Raw genomic sequence first — 22,821 nt, 5'->3', positions numbered from 1 at the left:
ACCATTTTTTATTTTTCTACGTGTCTCATATGAAACCCCCTGTTCTATACACAGCTGTTTGCTACGTATCTCCGTCGCATCTCTTTCAACGTTTTTACTTTTAGCGCAATACGACGTCATAAGTTTTAGTGTTTTTGTGTTATTTTTATTAATTTACACGTACAATATTATTTAGAATTTGCTAAACGGCTAAACGCGTTTTAAGATACAACAAATCAAAGGAGATAATAGATATGCAAGGAGAAAAGTAGGCCAATATATATTTGAGATATTAACATAGTAAACTCAACTCAAAAAAACTAAACATTGAAAGTTAAATTGTAACAAGAAATACCACCTTACCTTAAAAGAAAATGAGAAGAAATGCGTGAGTAAGCAAAAGCTTCGAGATGGGCGATTTATTAAGATAAATTTTTTTAATTTAACAGGCGATCAGTTCATCAAAATGAAGACCTTGCTCTGTTCTCCGCAGCCACAGCTGCGGCAGACGATTTTCTTCAAATGGAAAGACTGCCCGAACGTGGTGGTGGTGGCGGCGCCCATATATCAAATACACAGCATCGCTTTGAAAACACCATAGAAGCAAAAGTGGAACCAGGCGACACCTTACAGGCCATTGCTTTACGATTTCATTGTTCCGTGGCAGATATCAAGCGGCTGAACAAAATAGACAAAGACAATGAAATTCATGCTCGTAAAGTTGTTAAGATTCCAGTGACTGTATACAATGTTCTTTTGGATAATCTACCTACGGTACACAAAAGTGGAAATAGTAGTCCGAAGATTAATGCGAAAGTAAATGGAAATGGCAGTCGAGATAGTGACAGTGGGCTAAGCAGTATAGTTCGAAATCCTTTGGACGATGCACAGGCTATGTTAAGTGAGAAATTAATGGTCGCCTCTGTAAATTCATCAGGTGGCGATGGTCCATCTACTAGCAGAGGTTTGGCAGGGGGTGAAATTCATATAAATAATATAATAATGAATTCCAAACTGAAACCCGGAAGTACATACCACGACGAAGGTAAGTTTTGTTTTTGTATATGGTGGTTAAATGGCTAAAAATATTCTTTAATGACTTCATTGTTTTTAAGACTTTTCCGGTTTCATAAAGAAAAAGGCAAAACATTTCCTGGACCTATGTTTGGGAGTATTTTGCCAATAACTTTGTCTGCTTTTCGCAGAAAACTAGACTTTTGTTACAGTGGGGTTTAAACCCCGTTGACTCGGATCTTTAAATCCGCATTTAATAGCTCGATCATATGTTTCCCTTTATAAAATCAGCTGATGAGATCCTTAAATGCGGATTTAATGAGTAGTGTAGACGAGTTTTTAGATTTTATTGACTTGTTTTGAATTAAGTCAGAACATTTTGCAATTTTTCTTTAATTGCCGAGACTTTACTGCTCCGCTGGGAGGGCTCATTGATTCAATTGTTATAAATGTTGATATTAATTATCAGTACTTCAGCAATGTTTGTTATTGTAACCATATATTTCCATGTAATGTTAGCGATCCTCGTGAAGTTCCCATAAGTAAGCAATGTAGTTCCAGCTTATAAGACCGAAAGCCGAGGTAACGTGATGACCAACAGTTGTTTATAGCCACCAATAACTCGCATTGTCATATTGAGTATCCCAGGCACTCAGTATTTATGCAAGAGCCGGTGCCGCTCGGCTTCTCACTGAAACATTTTGGGAAACTCATTAAACTTCTCCATCAACGTCACTGTAATTTGGTCCAAAATCCCACTTGGGAGTGCATATAGTAGTATATAAGACAATTGACTGGTCAAGTGCAGTGCAGCTCGTCAGATCTGCAACACTTCGTCGTTAAGTGGTTAACCCTCGACAGAAATTTGCTTTCGAAACTTTGACAGGTTGCCTGCTCAGTTCTGATGTGGATTAACATCATCAGCCTGTGCGAAGCCCCAGATATATGTTTTCTGATGTTTTAGTAGCTGTTGTTGTGACTCGATACCGCTGATTGTCCGCGACTACTGTTGCAGCTACTCCGGATGGAGCATTCCACTATTCGCAACCTGTGGACGCTAAGCTTCTCGTGAAAGTAATGAACACCACACAGATCGGACCTTAATGTTCCAGCTTTTGTGGTGCTCACAGCTATTTCGTGCAGGGCAGCAGTGTTATTGTTGTAGCAGTGTGTTGTGTTCTATTCCAGACCGACACGTATTCACGCAGTGTATAACGCAGTTGTGGACAGCATTCATGGGAAGATGGTTGAAGAGGCTGTATACAACTTCTAAGTGAAAGTAGTTCGTAGAAACTGAATGGCCCAGCATCTGAAGAAGTTAAACTGCACGACGAATCACATTAGTTAAGGATCAACTAAGTTACGGCAGTTCAAGCTGTCTTGGAGTTAGCGTTTGGCGCCAATATAACGGGTATGTGACCTGCTTGGAATAAGCCACACACGTAGCACGCCACGCGTTTTGATGTCCAACTAATCCCACTCAACCTACATCCAGACAACTCTGGACGCAGTATGCTCGCTAAAAGTTACTTTTCTGTGTGATCGTGGGAAATTTATCAAAAGGTTTCCTTCTTTCAGTATGACTTTTTCTGGAGAAAAATTTGAATTTGTGAAATCAATCCAAATATGTAGAAGCAAAATTAAAATGTGAATTGGTGTGTTATTTATAGTTATAGCTCATCCGTTAAAATTGAGTGAGTGATAGAAGTCCGTCCAAGGGCACGGACGGACTTCAGATAGAAAATAATGCTTTGCCTATTCTAAGAAAATCTAGGAAAATTTCAAGAAAATTAACATAGATATATATGTATGCATGCGCATATATATTTTTCAATGCTTTCATTTATTTAAAATAACAAAAATTAAAAAAATACCTTTATTATCACAAAATGCAATTTTAATTCAAATTTTCCAACTCAATAACGGCTTATTCATTACCTGTGTGTGAATGCCCCATTGATGCGAAACACCCTGTTATTGTTAAATTTAAGTTATCGGTTTCCTTTAGATTGTCAATAAGAAGAAGCATAGTGACAGCTTGACATAAGCTCAGAAGAAGAAATTGCCAATTTGTATAGTCATTCTACGAGACGACGATACGGCAAACATTTTGTTAGAAAAGTTATAAATTTATATACTTACACAAAATTAAATATTCTTAAATATGCCTGACTATTTGGGAGACGATCAGCGCAAAGTAAAGCACGAAGAAAAGGAGGAAAAAGAAATAAAATCTCTGGATGAAGGTGATATCGAGTTGTTGAAAACCTATGGCCAGAGTCAATATCACAAAGCAATTAAAATCATCGAGGAAGATATACAAAAGGCTGTAAAACAAGTCAATGAGTTGACTGGCATAAAGGAGAGTGACACTGGATTGGCACCTCCAGCACTTTGGGATTTGGCAGCCGACAAGCAAATTCTCCAAAATGAACAACCCCTTCAGGTGGCAAGATGCACAAAAATTATCAATGCCGACTCCGATGATCCCAAATACATCATCAATGTTAAACAGTTTGCTAAATTTGTTGTAGACTTGGCCGATTCAGTGGCCCCAACAGACATCGAAGAGGGCATGAGGGTTGGCGTAGATCGTAATAAGTATCAAATACATATTCCCTTGCCACCCAAAATTGATCCCACAGTAACAATGATGCAAGTTGAAGATAAACCTGATGTCACCTACAGTGATGTGGGTGGCTGCAAGGAACAAATTGAAAAGCTGAGAGAGGTAGTGGAAACACCTCTGCTACATCCTGAGAAATTTGTCAACTTGGGTATTGAACCACCAAAGGGTGTTTTGTTGTTCGGTCCTCCTGGCACCGGAAAAACATTGTGCGCCCGTGCTGTAGCCAATCGCACAGATGCCTGCTTCATTCGTGTCATCGGCTCTGAACTGGTACAGAAATATGTAGGTGAAGGTGCCCGTATGGTTCGTGAATTGTTCGAGATGGCCCGTTCCAAAAAAGCTTGTCTTATCTTCTTCGATGAAATTGATGCCATTGGTGGTGCACGCTTTGATGATGGTGCTGGCGGCGACAATGAAGTCCAACGTACTATGTTGGAACTTATTAATCAATTGGATGGTTTCGACCCCAGAGGCAATATCAAAGTTTTGATGGCCACCAACAGACCAGACACCCTTGATCCTGCCCTTATGCGTCCTGGACGTTTGGATCGTAAAGTTGAATTCGGTCTGCCCGATTTGGAGGGACGTTCTCACATCTTTAAGATTCATGCCCGTTCCATGTCCGTTGAGCGAGACATACGTTTCGAGTTGTTGGCTCGTCTATGCCCCAACTCGACGGGTGCTGAAATTCGATCGGTATGCACAGAAGCTGGCATGTTTGCAATCAGAGCTCGCCGTAAGGTGGCTACAGAGAAAGACTTTTTAGAGGCTGTCAATAAGGTCATTAAGAGCTACGCCAAATTCAGTGCTACTCCACGTTACATGACCTATAACTAAAACATTCATCGTCTGGTATCATCATTTAAAAGATTTATTATTTTCTATCTCTATTTTGAACTTAGTTTTAACAAAATGTATCTTATTTGAGAAGCTGGGCGGAACTAAAGCTCAGTACTATTTACGAAATACGAAATTTCTTAAGGATTTAATAAAAGCTATAAGAAATATAAAAAAGAGGTGTTTTAGTGTTTTGCGGTGCACACAATTATTACAGCATCAGTGTAGAAATTTCTTCGTGGACGCTTGCTTGTGGATGTAACGATCCTCGTCAAGCTCCCATAGCTTGCAAGCTCTTTCCGACCCATATGACGCATTTACAACTTGAAGGCAATTCCATGACAGCCGATTGTACGTATCGGATTGATCCGACGGATTCCTTCATCAGCAAGGGCTGCCACCTCAGTGTACAACGATGCAACAACAATAACTCGCCTTGTCGTATCAAGTATCGCAGACATTCAGTATTTACGTAGAGCCATTGCTAGCCGGCATTTTACTGGTACTGTCCACTTGATATCACTGATTGTCCGTGTCTGCAGTTGCAGCTACTCCGTATACAAAACCTTTCATTATCCCCAACCTGTGGACCCGTCAGGTAGTTCCTAGCTGAGCTTCTCGTAATGAGGATGAACACATAAATCGGAGCTTATGGATCGATAACAGATTGAAACTCAACTGCAGTTGCGTTTTCAGGAGATAAAACCTTGATATAAAAATTAATATAACTTTGGAAATTTTTGTCAAGTGCAGTCAACGTCAGTGTTTTAAACATTCAGCTGCTAAGTAAATTGTAGAAAAGTATGCATTTCAATAAAATATTAGAAATTTTTATACAAATTTTCCTGTTGCCAACTCAACTGAAGTTGGGTTGCTATCTATAATCGACCCCTTAGAGTTACAACCCTTGTGGTGCTCCTGGTCATCTTGTGCCGTAACGCGGGAACATGATTTTATTGTTTATTTGAAAGCGCCTATTTTTTTATTTTAAGGCGCCAATAACTCCCCTTTCATATCGAGTATTACATGCAATCAGTATTTTAGGCCGATGCCACGCGGCCATTCATTCAGACTCTCGACACCGCTGACTGCCTGCAACGGTAATTGCAACTACTACGTATCCAAACATCCCGGTTGCTCTCAGCTGGGTGGTGCTACCAATTTTTTCATGCCGGGCAGCCAAAAGCAATTTGTTATCGTTGGTTATATTGGTTGGCGTAGACTAGTGATATAAGATGCGGGTGCTCAATAAAGTGACGGTTCAATAACCTGAAGTCAAGGGTCTTCGGATCAATCACTGCTACGTCGCTCAGTGAAATAAAACCGAAAAAAATAAACCAAACTGATTTCCAAAATTCAAATTGAAACAAGTAAAAGGCGTTACTTGGATACCCTACTCGGCCGGCCAAACTTTGGATACCCACCACCTCGGGTATATATGTAAACTATCTTTCGTCATAATCCGGTGGAAAGTTCATAATTTATGCCCCCTTAGCAGCTATATCGAAATATGGTCCGATTTTGACCAAATTGGACACGAACATTGAGTGGACTAATAAGTACAAGTCATTGTTCAATTTTGTAGAACAATTATTGGTTTTTTGGTAGCGATATCCAAATATAGACCGATGTGAACCATATATGATACGGCGTCGAAAAGCCTAACATAAGTCAGCGAAATCGGATTATAAATGTGCCTTTTGTGGGGCCAAGACTTTAAATCGAGAGATCGGTCTATATGCCAGCTGTATCTAATTTTGGACCGTTCTAGGCCAAATTGAGGACGAATTGCCTTACTCAACTCACTGTCCGAAATTTCGGCGAAATCGGACAATAAATGCGCCTTTTATGGGTCCAAAACCCTTAATCGAGAGATCGGTATATATGGCAGCAATATCCAAATCTGAACTCATCTGGGCCAAATTAAAGAGGAATGTTGAAGGGCCTAACACAACTTACTGTCCCAAATTTCAGCGAAATCGGACAATAAATGCGCCTTTTATGGACCCAATTAAATTAAAGAGGAATGTTGAAGGGCTAAACACAACTTACTGTCCCAAATTTCGGCGAAATCGGACAATAAATGCGCCTTTTATGGGCCCAAGACCTTAAATCGAGAGATCAGTTTATATGACAGCTATATCCAAATCTGGACCGATCTGAGCCATATAGCAGAAAGATGTCGATGGGAATAACTTTACCCACTGTTCCAAATTTTGGCGACATCGGGCAATAAATGCGCCTTTTATGGATCCAAAACCTTAAATCGAGCTATATCCAAATCTGGACCCATCTAGGTTTTATTGCAGAAAGATGTCGAAATCGCACAAGAAATGTGCCCTTTATTGGCCCAAGACCTTAAATCAAGAGATCGGTCTATATGGCAGCTATATCCAAATCTGAACCGATCGGGGCCAAATTGAAGAGGATGTTGAAGGGCCTAGCACAACTTACTGCCCCAAATTTCAGCAAAATCGGCGGATCGGTCTATATGACAGCTATATCTGAATCTGAACCTAACACACCTCACTGTCCCAAATTTCAGCAAAATCGGATCATAAATGTGGCTTTTATGGGCCTAAGACCTTAAATCGGTGGATCGATCTATATGGGGGCTAAATCAAGATATAGTCCGATATAGCCCATCTTCGAACATAACCTGCTTATAGACAAAAAGAAAAAAAAGAATCTGTACAAAGTTTCAGCTCAATATCTCTATTTTTAAAGCCTGTAGCGTGATATCAACAGACAGACGGACCGACGGACGGACATGGCTAGATCGTCTAAGATTTTTAAGGTGATCAAGAATATAAATACTTTATAGGGTCGGAAATGGATATTTCGATGTATTGCCAATGGAATGAATATACAAAAAATGAATATACCCTCATCCTTCAGTGGTGGGTATAAAAACTCTAAGAAAAAAACGAATAGAGATATCTTAACATTTCTTTTTGAATTTTTCAGATAAAAGTGTCATTAAACAGTCAATAATAAATTTTGTCCGAAAATCCCCAAAATACCCATTTCGGGGAAGATGATTTCGAGATTTCCATTTGGTAAATAAATTTGCTGTGGAGGTTACAAATATTGTTAGGTGTAACTAATTTTTTGCACGGATGTTATTTGGAGACATGGTCTCGGTACTGGATAGCTATGAGCACCACACAAGCTGGAACATTGGGTCCGATATGTGTGGTGTTTATTGCTGTCACGAGAAGCTTAGCTGCGAGCTAACGGGCGCGTCCACAGTTTGCGGATAGCCCAATGCTCCATCCGGAGTAGCTGTAACTGCAGTCGCGGACAACGGTATCAAGCGGAGAGTCTCAGTGAGAGGTCGGGTGTGGCACCGGCTCTTGCACAAATACTGAGTGCCTACGATGCTCGATGTGACAAGGCGAGTTATTGGCGCCTTAAAATAACCATTGGCCAACCTGTTGCCGCAGCGATTGGTCCTTTGGACCGGAACGAGCTTGCTCATCTACATGAGCTTGACGAGGATCGCCACCTCTACAAGAACAAAAACAACATGGTGTAAAAAACATAAACCCAAATGGAGGATCTGTGCTTTGGAATTGAGAGCTGCAATTTTTTAATTAAAAAATTGCCTATTTTGAAGTACATATAGCACCCGTTTAAGTTGACATATCTTATTCAAAATGTCCTCTTTACAAAATCTAAAAAAAAATTTTAAGTATTAAAGCAAGTTTGAATCCCAGTCCGCGTTTCCCGCTGCCTGTACCTCGAATTTAGACCTCGCCAGTGGCATTCGAATAGCTTATATACTATTTGTCATTTTATTAAAAATGAATGTTTTTTTAAATGTCTGTAATTTGCCAACAAGTCTATCAATCTCATTTAAATTTTCGACATTATCTCCTCCTCTTTGTTATAGAAATCGTTTCAGCAGATTTAAATGATGCCTCCGCTCCTCTCATCACCGATATATTGGACGATTCGACAAATGTGCCTAAAATCCATCGTATACGAGGACCTTCGCTGCGTACCATCGATTGGTCGGGATCTGATTGTGATATGTCTTGGATATGTCTATTCGTTGTAATATTGGCTTTGTGTTTTGTCATACCCTTAATCTATGTATTCTATATTGCGGAACATGCACACCACAATGTCACAGGGTCAACAACCACTGCCACACACCATTGACTTTGATTACAAAGGATCATTTAAAACCTCAAAAAAACCCCACTCAGTTCCCACTCGGTAGTTATACGGATTTAAAAAAAAACATATATGGAAATATATAAAATGACAATTCATTTCACATTCATTCCTCGCGAAATAAAATAAAAGAACACACATACACCCAGGAAAAGTCTTTACAGGATTTGCTTAAAGAAAAAAAAAAAATTTTAAGCAGGTGATTTTTTTAACATCCTTGGTTTCTCTAAGAAAATATCATTTATTCTAAAAACTAAAAATATACCTAATTGTATATAAAATGCAAATTCCCCTAACTTACAATAACAATACATTTAAATTATTTAAATTAAACTCAATATTTTACACTAATTTTTTTATGGCATTCTACTAGGTACATATGTTTAGTTTTATTTAAGCGCAAACCAACAAAGAAACTTCCAAATTTTAGTGTTTTTAAAACATCGATTTTATTATTATACAGATACGTACATAGGCTTACACGAGGTGTATATTTATACACTATGAAAACAGAAAAAACAAACAAATAAAGAAGAAGAATATGTATAAAAATTTTTAAGATATCAATAAAAGATAATTATAATTTGGAAATAGGTTTTTGTTTTAGATTTTTACAATTTCTTAAATTTTGATAAATTTTTTTTAGTTACATTCATTAATTTTCATTTTTTATTCTTATTATTTTAAGGAATATTCAAGTCATGTACATATATTGTGCTTAAAGGCAAATCAATCAGCGTTTTTTGTCAATATCAATTCAGAAGACAGGTAATGCATTCGAATACATCATTCCAAACTCATGAAGAAGAAAGTAAGGTAAGGAATTGAGTCATTTTATGATTGAGTGTCCACTCTACTATAGTCGAGGAAGAAGAGACTACGGAACATCTGCTGTGTGTGTGTCCCGCAGTGGCAATCAGAATGAATTCAACTTCCGAAGGAATTTCACATTTCTTTGGGAACTTGTCTGATTTAGCAGTTGTGAACATTCGCAAGTTGTTGGGCTTTTTTAAGCGATGTGGATGGTTCAATGGTTAGAACTAGAAGACATCTTCCATCTCTTGTTGTATCACAATGGACGAAAACGTCTTAGTAAGTCTGATGGCAGACTGCCACTTTAACATCACCTTACCTACTTCTACGACTACCACAATACGTACAGATATTAGATATGGCTACCAAATGTATGGTCCGATTTTAACTAATACCTCAATAATTTGGTTTTTTGATCCTCCAAAAATTTGGCAAGACGTTTTTGCTTATGACACGTCTGATCATTGGTGAGCTTCAAGGATTTTGTTCAGATTTAGATATATCGTATGTAATCTTATTACCTGCTTTTAACTTTCAAATCGTTTGCAATCGCATTTATTTGCACAGTGATTTCCTCTATGACTCCCACAATTTGTACGGATTTTAGTCGAAATTGTTCATTTAAAATTTAAGAAAAATTTTAATTTCAATAACTTATCGTACATACACAATGTGGTGTAGGGTATCAAAAGGTCGTCTGTACCCGACTTTAGCCCGTCCTTACTTGTTTTATGATAATTTAGATGTAGTGAAAACTTTAGGGGAAACTCCAAGACAAATAAAAAATCTGTAATTAGCAGTGCCCAACTTTGTACACCCACCACCATGGACATTCAAAATAGCTACGAATAGAATTCTCAAAACCTTCGAGAAAGTGAGAGATGGACTCCATAGTCCGTACAACCGGCTGCCATGGGATTGGGCAGGGATGGTAATATTCTCCTGTAGATTAATACTAGAGGGAAATTAGCTTCCCCTTTCCCAAGAGCCAGATTGCCTGTCTCGCCAAGTTGGTAGAGTGCTTGGATTACAAGTGTGGGTGTCGTTAGTTCGATTCTTAACAGAGGACTTATCTGTCACCGCTTTGGTACCACCATGGACTCAAAATACTGGTTTTCACATTTGAATGCCAGGTTCTTCTCACATGCTTCTGCATCTTGTGTCAATATCAGAAGTAAAGACATGATTCTCAATTTCCATAGGCTCTCAGTATTTTTGCAAGAGCCGGTGCTGCCTGGCCTCTCACTGAGACTCTCCGCTCGATACCGCTGATTGTCGGCGACTCCGTATAGAGCATTCTACTATCCGCAACCTGTGGACGCGCACGGTAGCTCACAGCTAAGCTTCTCGTGACAGCAATGAGAACCACACAAATTGGAGCTCAATGTTCCAGCCTGTGTGGTGCTCACAGCTATCCCGTGCCGGGCCCACGATGATTTCAGACACGAGTGCAAGAATTGAGAGTCACATCGACATGTACATATATCTTTTTAAATGTAGAAATTTTGCAAATTCTTCGAGCTCTGACCCGATTCCATGGCAGGTGCTGCCATTCAATCAAGCGACGCCAAAGGCAGGGTTTCAGCCAGGTGAAATCAACGTTCGCCAGATGGTGCGTTCGTACAAAAAAAGTGTCATTAGATTGTGACCGGTCAAGAATGTTTGATGGGGTTCTTACTGATTTTAGCTAGAAATGGATTGCCAATGTACAGGATTTATTCTACAGATGTAAGAAGCATGTTTTTATGCTTTTTAGAGTGTATGCGCTTGTTAACTATGTCAAATAAATTTTATTTATAATTCAAGTTAATTAAAAATTGAAACGGTCCTTAAATATGCAGATTTCAATGTAAAATTGGACGATAAGTTAACAAATTAAAGCAAAGCCATATTTTAGTTTTAATGGAAGAAATGAAGCATACTTTTAGTCTTATATTAAATGATCCGTTAAATCGATGACAGATTTATCGGCTCTCTTTTATGATTTACTTGTGAGGCCAACAACCAATGCAAAGTAATGAGAAATCACATAAATTCGTTTTTCATTCCATATGTTGATTATAATGAAGTCTTATGGGTCGATTATGGATATGGCTCCCATATATATGTTCGTCCCATTTGGACTTATACTGCAATAATATCGTAATTTGTCAACCTCACGAAAAAGGCACGATCACTAGTTATTTTCCCAAGCACAGGGTTGGTTTTCAGGGACGCTACAAAAGTAGATAGATAGGGGCATTAAACGAAGCCATATGTTTGCCGCTCTTTTGGCATTTCTCTTCAGTAAGGTTTGCCATTTTATGATGGAATCATATACGAGCCTCAACGTTAAGAGCTTCAGCGATGAGGCTCATTTCTGGCTGAATGGCTTCGTCAATAAGCATAATATGCGTTATTGGTCGGACTGCAATCCACACGTACTCCAAATAATCACGGTTTGGTGCGGTTTATGTGCCGGCGGCCTCATTGGGCCGTACTTCTTTCGTAATGACCAAGACCGGCACCTTGCATGGGAATCGCAGAATATTTTTGGTCCCAATTGGACTTGGAGTATATGTGATTCCAACAGGACGGCGCCACAAGCAATACGGCGAATGTCACAATCAATTTATTGCAAACCAAGTTTAGAGAACATGGTATCTCACAGAATGGTCCAGTCAATTGACCGCCTTGGTCGTGCGATTTGATGCCGTTAGATTTTTTCCTATGGGGCTAGGCCAAGTCTATGGTCTATGCCAAGAAGCCAGCGACGATTGATGAACTTCGTAGTGTTCTGTTATGACTCTCGACAACTGTGCCAAGTGCGGTCCAAATTGGTCTATAACCAGATATAGCTCCCATATTGTAGCAGCATCCATGGTGGTGGTTTCCCAAGATTCGCCCTGGCCGAACTAAGCACGCTCTTACTTGTTTTTTGTGGAACAAAACAGATTGGCGTTAAAGCCAATACCAGTTCGGTAATAAGGTTAGTACCAAACGATATTAATCATTTTATGGTTCATCCTTTGCCGCCCGGTATTAATTAGTACCACACGGTGTTGCGTTACTATCAACCCCGTACGGTATTGAAATGAGCACGCTTGGTATCAACTTTTCTCTGTAAATTAAATATTTTTGTTCAAAAAAAATTTTAAATATGAATTTTTTTTGTTAAAACTTTTTTTCGGTGGAATAATCAGTTACGGTTTGATGCTAAAACCAATAACACATTGGTATTAAAACTAATACCAGTTCGGTAATAAGGTTAGTACCAAACGGTATTAATCATTTTATGGTTCATCCATACCACTTGGTATTGATTTGTACTACACGGTGTTGCGTTACTATCAATACCGTATGATTCTTAAGAATAAAAGTCGTTTTTTATGATTTTGTTCTTTATTTTTATTTGGATAATATCTTTGTATGTAATTGGACTTTGTTGTTCATGTAAGCTTTTTTTTGGATTTATATCATTAGCAATTATAAAGACCTCTTTTTGTTCGCCGTTAAAAGACAATGCATTTGTATGTTGGTGATTTTGAAAACATAAAGCGATATGCATACAAATGAAATGTTTAAAAATTAATAAAGATGACAATGGAAATGGTAGATATGTAGCTTGTTACAAACTAAAATGAAATATATATGTATAATAAGCAAGTACTGCTTTTTGTTTTACTTAAAACTAAATAAAAATGGATTAAACAAAATTACTTCATACGATTAGTAGTAACACAAACATACATACAAATTAATCATGGTTAAACTTTCTAAACTGACCAAGAGCATTTCAAAGTCTTTCGGCATAAAAATAACTTTTATGACTTTGTTCATTAGGTAACATATTTGAAAGTAAAAATTTTCCATTGAACAGAAATCTATTTGAATATTTCATTACGGAACAGGGGATACTTCTCTCATACTAATGAGGGCAGTCCTATAATGTTTAAGCTCAATGAAAAGGGGCTTCTTTTGTTACGACGAGTCCGAGCGGTATGTCGTATAACGACACCACTTGGTGGAGAAGTTTGAAGATGGCAGGTTAACACTGTATAACAGGATAACCACCGCAAACAATTTTTCTGATCTTTACGCCGGGATTTGAAATCGGGAGTTCGGCGGCATATATAGACCACAGATAAAAAATTTGTTTTGCCATGATCACTTTTTCAGGCTAGCCTTTCAGCAACTGACTTTTTTTTTATGAATTGTGTGATTATCTATTAGATTAAATGATTAAATTTTAATCATATAAGAATAATAGTCTTTGATTATTTATACAAAAGAAATCTTTAAATTGAGGTTGTCTACGAAGAATGAAAAAGCAAATTTTCCACATATTATTCCATTTATATATAATTGGAGACTTCTCGCATCAGAATAAAGCGGACGTGTTTTATTTAACTGTTCTCAAGCAGAGCATTTTGTTCAGTTTTCGGAATTGTTCCGAAAAACTTAAACAAAATTTCATAATATTTTTAAACATAATTGCAAGACGTTTTTTGTACTTACTCATTCACATTACCCTGGAATTAATTATTGCTAACCGCTCCTTTTAAGCCATTAACGCAAAGGAGGCATTTATTTTTTTCATATGTTTTAAGTTCATAAGTATTTTTTTATATGGAGTTTGACAGTTGTTCACGTGAAAAGCCGTATAGAGTACCAACCCTAATGCAACTTTTCCCTGGAATTCTATTTAGTACATCTGATTTGCACGATAATAAAATAAAACCGACAATTGAGATCGGCAAGGTCTGTTGTATGATAACTTGCGTTTTACACTATTTAAGACTTAAAAAGAATTGCGCCTGGAGAAGGGTTAAGTAATTAACTGCAGTGTTGCCTTCCAAGTTCTATACAGTGTTATCTCATGATACCGATTTTCATCCAGTTCAAATCTTCAGTACCATTGTGGCTCTCAAAAAAATAGTGCAACAGTTAGATGAGCAAAAAGCGCACTTGTAGCTAAGTTGGTGGAAAGCTTGGATTGCCATTAGGGGGATTGCGGGTTAAATTCCTATCACAGGCGTTGGTCTATCGCTACGGTGGTATCACAATGGACTAAAAATTATGTAAGTCCGTAATGGACTGCCACTACAATCGGAGTCTTATTTTATTAATATTCTGGATTCTTATTTTCATAATATTGAAGTACGTTTTCATTGGCCACTAAATTCGGTTTAATGGCCTTATCGAGATTGAACTACTAAATCCTTTGTTTTTTACAGGTTTCACCATATAAAAATAAATAAAATTTTTGCAAATAAACCCCGATTTCATGGCTGAATAATCGATAAAAGTATCAAAATATGCAACCGTTTTTAAGATTTGTGTATGGATGTGTGTGATATGCACTTTCATGTATACGCATGTACGCTTAAATCCCCAAAAACGCAGTGTAAACGAACAGGATTTTTGTTTTTGGATTTAGTTAAATCCAGATCATAAAAATCTGAATGTAAACGTGCTATTGGTTTAATTTTCTAGATTTTCTTTGCCTCTTCGTGTTATCGACAGTATTATATAACAGGACTATCTATGTTATAACCTAGTTAGAGCACAATATTATTTATCGCCTGTAATCGAGAATTTATCCTAACAATAATAGGACTGTTAATTTTTTGCTCTATACAGTGTACAACGTGATATATCAGCTGTTATCACGTGTAATCGAGATTTATTCAAAGCAACAAAGTATTCGATAGCTACGTAGAGATCTAAATAGAGCAAGTCAGTTACTTTAGATCGCCATTTAGTAAATTGTTGCTATGCATAATTCTCGATAACATGCGATAACAGCCAATAACTCATGTTCTATAACTCTGTATAGAAGAAAGCCAAAACAGACCTAATGTACTGCATAGCTATGTAGAGCATTTGACTTACTCAATGTAATCTTGTACATAGTTGTAAGGTACAAAGTTACTTATAAAACTCTCGTACAATGCTCTGTACAATTCACGATAACAAGCGATAACAGCCAATAACTCATGTTGTGCTCTGTATAGACGAAAACAAAACCAGACCTAATGTACTGCATAGCTATTTGACTTGCTCTATGTTATGTTCTACATAGTTGTAAGGTACAAAGTTATTTATAAAACTCTCTATAATAGTCGATAACTATAGATATAATTCGATAAATATCGATAACCGATAATTGTAATTTTTTTAAATACAGTAAAACCTTACTTAAACGCGCGACCCTTACTGTGTTTTGGTTTAGTACTGTACAGTGCAAATCACGATTTCGATAACTATCCACTACAACTTTACACTGAAATTCTATGCAGTACATCTGAGTTGGCATGCCTGGAATAAAACTTAGATCCTTCAAAACTCTAAAAACCTATCTAGAGTATCGTTGCGCCGTATATCGTGCAATAATCATCGATAACTTTCATCTTGCCTAGTTGTTTTTCTTTTCTGTGTTTCCAAACTTCAAGAAAACCGTAAATGAAGGTACTAAATTGCATTTTGTTCAGTTTAGCTGGTATAACCACAACATATATATAAATAAACATACATATAAGTTATTTGGTACATCTTAAACATAAAATTATTTCTTATTCTCTAATGAAGAGTATATGTATACATATATATGACAACGACATTTTTGCATTCTTTTTTAAAGAATTCTCTCTTTTATGGTACAAAAATTTCTTTTCTTTTGTAAATAATACAATACATAAAAAAATTAAACAGGATTTACACAACTAAAGCAACTCAATGGCACCTGGAAAAAATAATGTTCGCAACAAAGATTTCCTTACAGTTTCAGTTTTTGTTTTGTGACTCGTAGTAATTGTGATTATTGTTTTCTTTTTAACGAAAACAATACCCATTGCATGAGTTTAAAAAAATTTGAAATATGAAATATTATAATATTTACTTATTCTTTAAATTCTCAAAGAAAGCAATATTTGTTTTAAGTACCCCTTTAGGTACAGTGGGGGTTGTTGTCGTTGTTGCTGTAGAGTTATGATTACCCGTCGCTATTGTCGTTGTGTTTGCTGAAGTTGGGGCTGGAGCATTTACAGGTGGGGGTGAATTTTGTTCTTTGGTGTCTTCTGCTGTTTTAAGAATCGATGTGGGATCCCTGTAAGATTTTGGGGGTTAACTTTTGGAGGCAAATTGTAAAACCTTGTGAAAAACTTACGTTTCCAATGATGATAGATCTGAAGTTATTGTCATGTCTTCTTCGGACTTGTCAATATCGATATTTAGATTTTCTAGATATTTTACAGGTGAATTGTTGTCTTTCTCAGTCACAGGCATTATTTTAGTCTAAAAAATGTTTTTTAGGGGATTTTGTTTTTTATGCAAAATTTATAATGGATTTATTTCTCTTACTTTTCTGGGCCAAACTTTTTCCGCTGATTGTTGTTGTTGCACTGTTGTTGATGTCATTAGAAAAGCCTTGGCTAAAGCCTTCACCGAAGGCAAAGCATGCGCAACCTCCTTTTCTATGACTGGTTTGTCGGCAGAAGCTCCATTTGCTTGCTGTGTTTGTTGGTAGTAAAACTTGTATAAATAAAACAGCGTTACTATTAAATTATGTTGTAAACTTACCTCCTCATCACCCTCTTCCAGTGAAAGAACTTGACTAGGATCCAAGAGCTTACGTTTTGGTTGTAAAAATTTAAAGGCTGCCGGTGTTGAGCCTCTAGTAGGTGTTGTACCAACTGTTTGGCTAACACTACTCTCCGCTTGTTGGCTAACATTTAAAGTTAGAGGCCTTTCTTTCCTTGCTGTTGCTGTCGTTTCCTCTTGTTCCATTACAATTTCCGTTTCCTCCGTTTTGTTGGTTACCTTGTTTGTTTCGCGTGTAATTATCGTTGTTTCCTGTTTCTTAAAATCATAAATTTTTATTGTATCTGAATCATCACTAGTAGTAGCTCCACCCGATTGCAGTGATTGTTGTGATATGGTATCGAGAGATGATGCTGTACTGTCCTCCACCACTTGGGCCGGCATGGCCTTGTATAGATTAAGAACAATTGGTTCCTCTGTTTGACATGATTCAGAGGCTACCTTGGCTTGTTCTGGCTTTTGTTCGATCTACAAAATGTTTTAGGTTGGGAATTTCAAGTTTTTGTCGTTTTTCTTTTTTTTCAAATATGCCGAAAGAAAACACCAGTGTATATGGGGGTTAGTACAAAAATGGGAGGTGGGATAAGAATGTGTGAGTGTGCTACTACGACAACTTGTTCTAGCTACTTGGGAGACGAATGAATGGACATGTAGTGTGTATAGGCTTAAGCCAAACTAAAAACTATTTAAAGCTATTAAGAGATCAATCTAAGCCTAGGGCATTACCTATACCGGGTTTCATATATATTTATCTAAGCCAAAAATAAAAAACTAAAAAAAATCTTTTTTTTTCCCAGACAAGGTAGGATACATATCACGTCACTGGTGGATGCGTGTTAATAATTGATTTAAGATTATCCCATCGGCAACATCGTTAACCATGTTCGTCCGTCCTACACCTTCATAGTCTGTTGTTCGTAGGTAGTACTTAAGTGAAGATCATCAGCACAAATGTGAAGTATTAAATACTACTACCAGACTGTCCACTATAAAGTACTTTTTACTGAGCAATATCTTTTCATACAACTCCAATTCCTTTTGATGGTTTTTACATTCATAGTACTCCTTTGTCAACGTGGCTTTTTCGTCTTGCATTAGAAAACAACAATATTGAAGGCTGTTGTTCTATACTTGGTGCTCAGAGTGTACTATCATCTGTTTATATGTTTGGTTTTTAATAGAAAATTTTGACAAAACATTATTTTTATAGAAAATTTTGTCAAAACTTTATTTTTATAGAAAATTTTGTCGAAATTTTATGTTGATAGAAAATTTTGTTTAAATTTTATTATGTCAAAATTTAATTTTTATAAAATATTTTGTCAAAATTTCATTTTAATAGCAATTTTTTTCAAAATTTTATGTAGATAGATAGTTTAATAGATAGTTTTTTCAAAATTTTATGTTAATTGAAAATTTTGTCAAATTTTATGTTATTAGAAAATTTTGAGATTCCATTGCAGGGTATTGTTCGGCAAAAAGATCATTGTTTAATGCTTTCTATTAAAAAAATAAAGATTTGACAAAATTTTCTATACAAATAATGTTTTGTCAAAATTTTATTTTTATAGAAAACTTTGACAAAACATTATTTTTATAGAAAATTTTGTCAAAACTTTATTTTATAGAAAATTTTGTCGAAATTTTATGTTGATGAAAAATTTTGTTTAAATTTTATTACGTCAAAATTTAATTTTTATAAAGAATTTTGTCAAAATTTCATTTTAATAGCAATTTTTTTCAAAATTTTATGTAATAGATAGTTTTTTCAAAATTTTATGGTAATTGAAAATTTTGTCAAATTTTATGTTATTAGAAAAAATAAAATTTTGACAAAATTTCTTATAAAAATAAAATTTTCACAAAATTTTCTATAAAAATAAATTTTTGACAAAATTTTCCATAAAAATACAATTTTGACAAAATTGTCTATAAAAATACAATTTTGACAAAATTTTCTGTAAAAATAAAATTTTGACAAAATTTTCTATAGAAATAAAATTTTGACAAAACTTTCTATAAAAATAAAAATTTGACAAAATTTTCTATAAAAATAAAATTTGAGAAAATTTTCTATAAAAATACAATTTCGACAAAATTTTCTGTAAAAATTAAATTTTGACAAAATTTTGTATAAAAATAAAATTTTTACAAAAAATAAGGTTTGGACAAAATATCCCAAAAAACAAAATTTTCTTTGAAAATAAAATTTTGTCAAAATTTTCTTGAAAAATAAAATTTTTACAAAATTTTCTACAAATATATTTTGCCAAAATTTTGAGTAAGTTTGAAAACAATATTTTTAAGATAAAATTTTGAAAAAAATTCCATAAAATAAAGTTTTGACAACAATTTTCTGTGAAACTAAACCTTAATTCGCTTAAATCCACAAGAAGGGTAGGGGTGTAAATTGAAAAAAAATTGAATAAAAATAAATAAATAAATTGCCAGCTATCATACAATCGGGCATTGATATCATATCATTGGCAAACGCGTTTTTATGCTGGTAAAACCCTGCCAGTGCCTAGTGTATCACATCCGTCCGTTTGACCAGCCCACAGTTTCATGGCATAATAATTATCCTATATAAGATAAGATTTTGAGCATAAATGCTTCTATGAAATCTGCGCACGTGGTCAAAATCCGAGTCCGATTTTAAATTATTTTTTTGCTGGAAAGTGAAAAGTTAAATTCTCTACAAAAACACTCCTAATTGTGCGGGATATCATTTTATAGTGTCCAAGAAATTTGACTAAAAATTTTTTTTTAATTAGAAACGAATTTGATATTCGATTTTGGATATTCAATTTTGGACCCAAGTGTTTTGGGGTACGCCCTAAAGCACCCCCTAAACTGAACTTCATTTCCGTTGGGAATAAAGAACGAATTTGATATCTAATATTTTCAGTGAAAAGTGCCGCCTCAGCCCCAAAACACCCTCCAAAAGGTTCATATTTACTTGCCATGGCCATATGAGGCTCAAATTAAAGGGATTTGGAAGTGCAGCACGAATTTGATATCTATATTTGAGTCAAAATGTCTGAGGTGCCATCCCTCCCCTAATGAGAACATTACCCTAGGAAGAACACTACCACTAGGAACCGAGAATGGGATAATTCTCACACATCAATGAGTGCTTTCCGATCCAAGTTTAAGCTCAACGATAAGGGACCTTTTTTTATAGCCGAGTCCGAACGGCGTCCCGCACTGCCACATCTCTTTGGAAAGAAGTTTTACATGGCATAGTACCTCACAAATGTCGACAGAATTAGGAGGGGATAACCACAGCTGAAAATTTTTTCTGATGTTCTCGCCAGGATTTGAACCCAGCCGTTCAGTGTCATAGGCGGACGTGCTAATCTCTGCGCTACGGTGGCCTCCCTTCATTTTCTATAGGAATACACATTTGACAAAAATTTTCTTCAGATATAAAATTATTAAAGAATAGGGCCATATGGGTGTGGCAATAGTCCTGACATATCCACCATCGACCAAATATTCATACTACTTCATAACATAAGACCCCAGCGAAACAAATCGATATCCTTTAACTATTTGTCGATTACAGAGCAGCTTTCTAAAGCACCAGATGTTCAAAGTTATTTAAAGCCACGTCTAAGTTTAGTAGCCCTGCTGTAAATATGCCGACTTAACAGTTATTATTATTTTGGTCTACAAATTAGATCTACTTTTGAATTATTAATATACAACAACAAATAAACCATAACTATACACCATACAATCATAAAGTTAGTTAAAGAAACAAAGGAAATTGCTTGTTATTGTGCACTGTAAAGTACAACACTAAATTAATTTGTATTTTTTTTACGTTAATAAGGCCAATTATTTCGTTTTATAGTAAAATCCACTTATTTAGTAATAACAACTACAACTACAAACATTAAAAAAATTAAACGATTTAGTTACTTTTGATCGCCTTGTGAAACAAATGTTGTTAGTAAAATTTTATAGAAAAAAAAACTTTTTTTTATACATACATCATACAAGACCAACGTAATCAGAATACAACACAACATAGGAATCTTCTGTATTATAGTACTTACCAATTTTAAGGGAACGCTTTTGAGGGAAGTTAGAATTCGAAATTTTGTAATATTTTTGAAAAATTTTCAACTTTAAACTTTAATACGAAGTTTTGTTTTCATCGTTTTTTTGGTGCTATTAAAAATTTTACTAAAACATTTGTTTCTTGTTGTTGGGTTTTTGAAAAATGTTCATACGTTTATTTCAATTCAAAGAGAATTCAAGACGAATATTAAATAATAATTAATTTCAAATTATATCCAATTTAAATAAAAACAAAAAGTTAGATTACAAAAATTATAGAAAAAATAATAAATTATAAAAAAATAGCTTTAACAAAAAAAAAAAAAAAGATTCAAGGTTCTTTTTGAAAGTTATGATAAATTGTGCATTCAATAACAAAGTTGAGGTTTTAAGCTTATTAAATATATCAATCAATCAATTAATTATAGCTAATATTAACTAAATATATTTTAAAGATAAATTGCAAGCAATTTAGTTTTTGTTTTTTTTATTCAATTCAATTGTTTTTTTGTTTTTAAATTTTAGATGTTTAATTCATGTCAGCAGAGTTAGGTAGTTTAGTGTTATTAATTTTCGTTCAAATCAATAGAAAAGCAAATTTTTTTCACTATGGTTGGAGTTCTAAGACAAACTTAGAGGGGACTTCATAATGGCACTAAGTTAAACAAAAAGATTGGCTACTATTTTTTCTGTTCTAGGTGAGGGTGGAGATGGAGATAATTTAATTGAAAACAGTGCACAGTGGGAACAGAATCTAAATACCGAGGCCAAAAATTAATAACTTCAGTCCTGGTAGCATTTTAAAAAAATAAAAATTGGCATTCCATTGCAGGATATTGTCCGGCTTTAGACCATTGTTAAATGCTTTCTATTCAAAGAATAGTATATTGCGGACAATAACCTGCAATGGAATCTCAAAAGAGTTTAAGACAAAAAAGAAAGCGCAAACAGACAATAAATAAAAATTAAAAAAAAAAAATTCATAAAAATAAAATTGTGAAAATTTTTCCAAAAAAAAAAATAAAATTTTGAAGAATTTTCCATAGAAATAAAATGTCCTATAGATAAACATACTTTAATAAATTTTATGTAGAAATAAAGAAAGTTTTTTTGTATAGCAAAACATTTTTTCACCTCTGGCGAATTTTCGTTACCATGAAAAATGCATTGACATATCCTAAGCGAAGTTTTCGTCATTGATACCGTTAATGAAAATTTTATTTGCAGGTACGGTGACATAATAGACATTATAGAATTTTTTTCTTGGAATTGCGAATGAAAATGTATGTTTTGATAGGCCTATGCAACATGAAATTTAGTTACAATATTTGCAAATAAAAACAATTAATTTTAGAAAATGCTAATGCAAATTTTGCCCATGAACACTCCTCTAAGGAACAGGGGCAAACTTTTCGCATATCAATGAGTGCAGTACGATTCAAGTTTAAGCTCAATGATAAGGGGCCTCCTTTTTATAGCCGAGTCCGAACGGCGTGCAGCAGTGCGATACTTCTTAGGAGAGAAGTTTAACATGGCATAGTACCTCACAAAGGTTGCCGGCATTGGGAGGGGTATCACCAGGACTCGAACCAAGACGTTTAGCGTCATAGGCGGACATGCCAACCTCTGCGCTACGATGGCTACATATTTTAGAAAATATGTACTTTATTGGCCAAAAATAATCAAAAATTCGGCCAAAATTATAAATCGATGTTTGC

The 22,821-nt window shown here is 35.3% G+C and overlaps 3 protein-coding genes across 13 annotated transcripts in view; 2 read left to right on the top strand and 1 right to left on the bottom strand.

Annotated features, from left to right (window-relative positions):
• The first annotated feature begins 101 nt into the window (after positions 1-101).
• Positions 102-9,232, top strand: LOC106091049 (lysM and putative peptidoglycan-binding domain-containing protein 3). Its single transcript, XM_013257452.2, has 3 exons — positions 102-367; positions 429-1,024; positions 8,355-9,232. Exons 1-3 carry the CDS (start codon positions 354-356, stop codon positions 8,624-8,626), a joined length of 882 nt encoding a protein of 293 aa, XP_013112906.2. The 5' UTR covers positions 102-353; the 3' UTR covers positions 8,627-9,232.
• Positions 3,039-4,630, top strand: LOC106091048 (26S proteasome regulatory subunit 7). The gene has a single exon (XM_013257451.2). It carries the CDS (start codon positions 3,158-3,160, stop codon positions 4,457-4,459), a length of 1,302 nt encoding a protein of 433 aa, XP_013112905.1. The 5' UTR covers positions 3,039-3,157; the 3' UTR covers positions 4,460-4,630.
• Positions 9,233-12,816: 3,584 nt separating the features above from the next.
• Positions 12,817-22,821, bottom strand: part of LOC106081450 (uncharacterized) — a 207,009-nt gene continuing 197,004 nt past the window's right edge. For 9 of the 11 annotated variants that reach the window (XM_059369462.1, XM_059369467.1, XM_059369470.1 and 6 more), the window contains 4 exons: positions 17,015-17,503; positions 16,796-16,945; positions 16,602-16,729; positions 12,817-16,541 (listed from right to left, as the gene is read on the bottom strand). In XM_059369462.1, coding sequence (XP_059225445.1) covers positions 16,331-16,541; positions 16,602-16,729; positions 16,796-16,945; positions 17,015-17,503 — 978 coding nt within the window. In that variant the 3' untranslated portion in view covers positions 12,817-16,330. The remainder of the gene's footprint in view (positions 16,542-16,601; positions 16,730-16,795; positions 16,946-17,014; positions 17,504-22,821) is intronic. The other 2 variants (XM_059369468.1, XM_059369469.1) reach the window with 2 other exon arrangements.

The sequence above is a fragment of the Stomoxys calcitrans genome, chromosome 5 (assembly GCF_963082655.1).
Source record: "Stomoxys calcitrans chromosome 5, idStoCalc2.1, whole genome shotgun sequence".
Classification (NCBI taxonomy): Eukaryota; Metazoa; Arthropoda; class Insecta; order Diptera; family Muscidae; genus Stomoxys; species Stomoxys calcitrans.
Note: the sequence above shows the minus strand (reverse complement) of the source record. Positions and strands in the feature narration are given on the sequence as shown.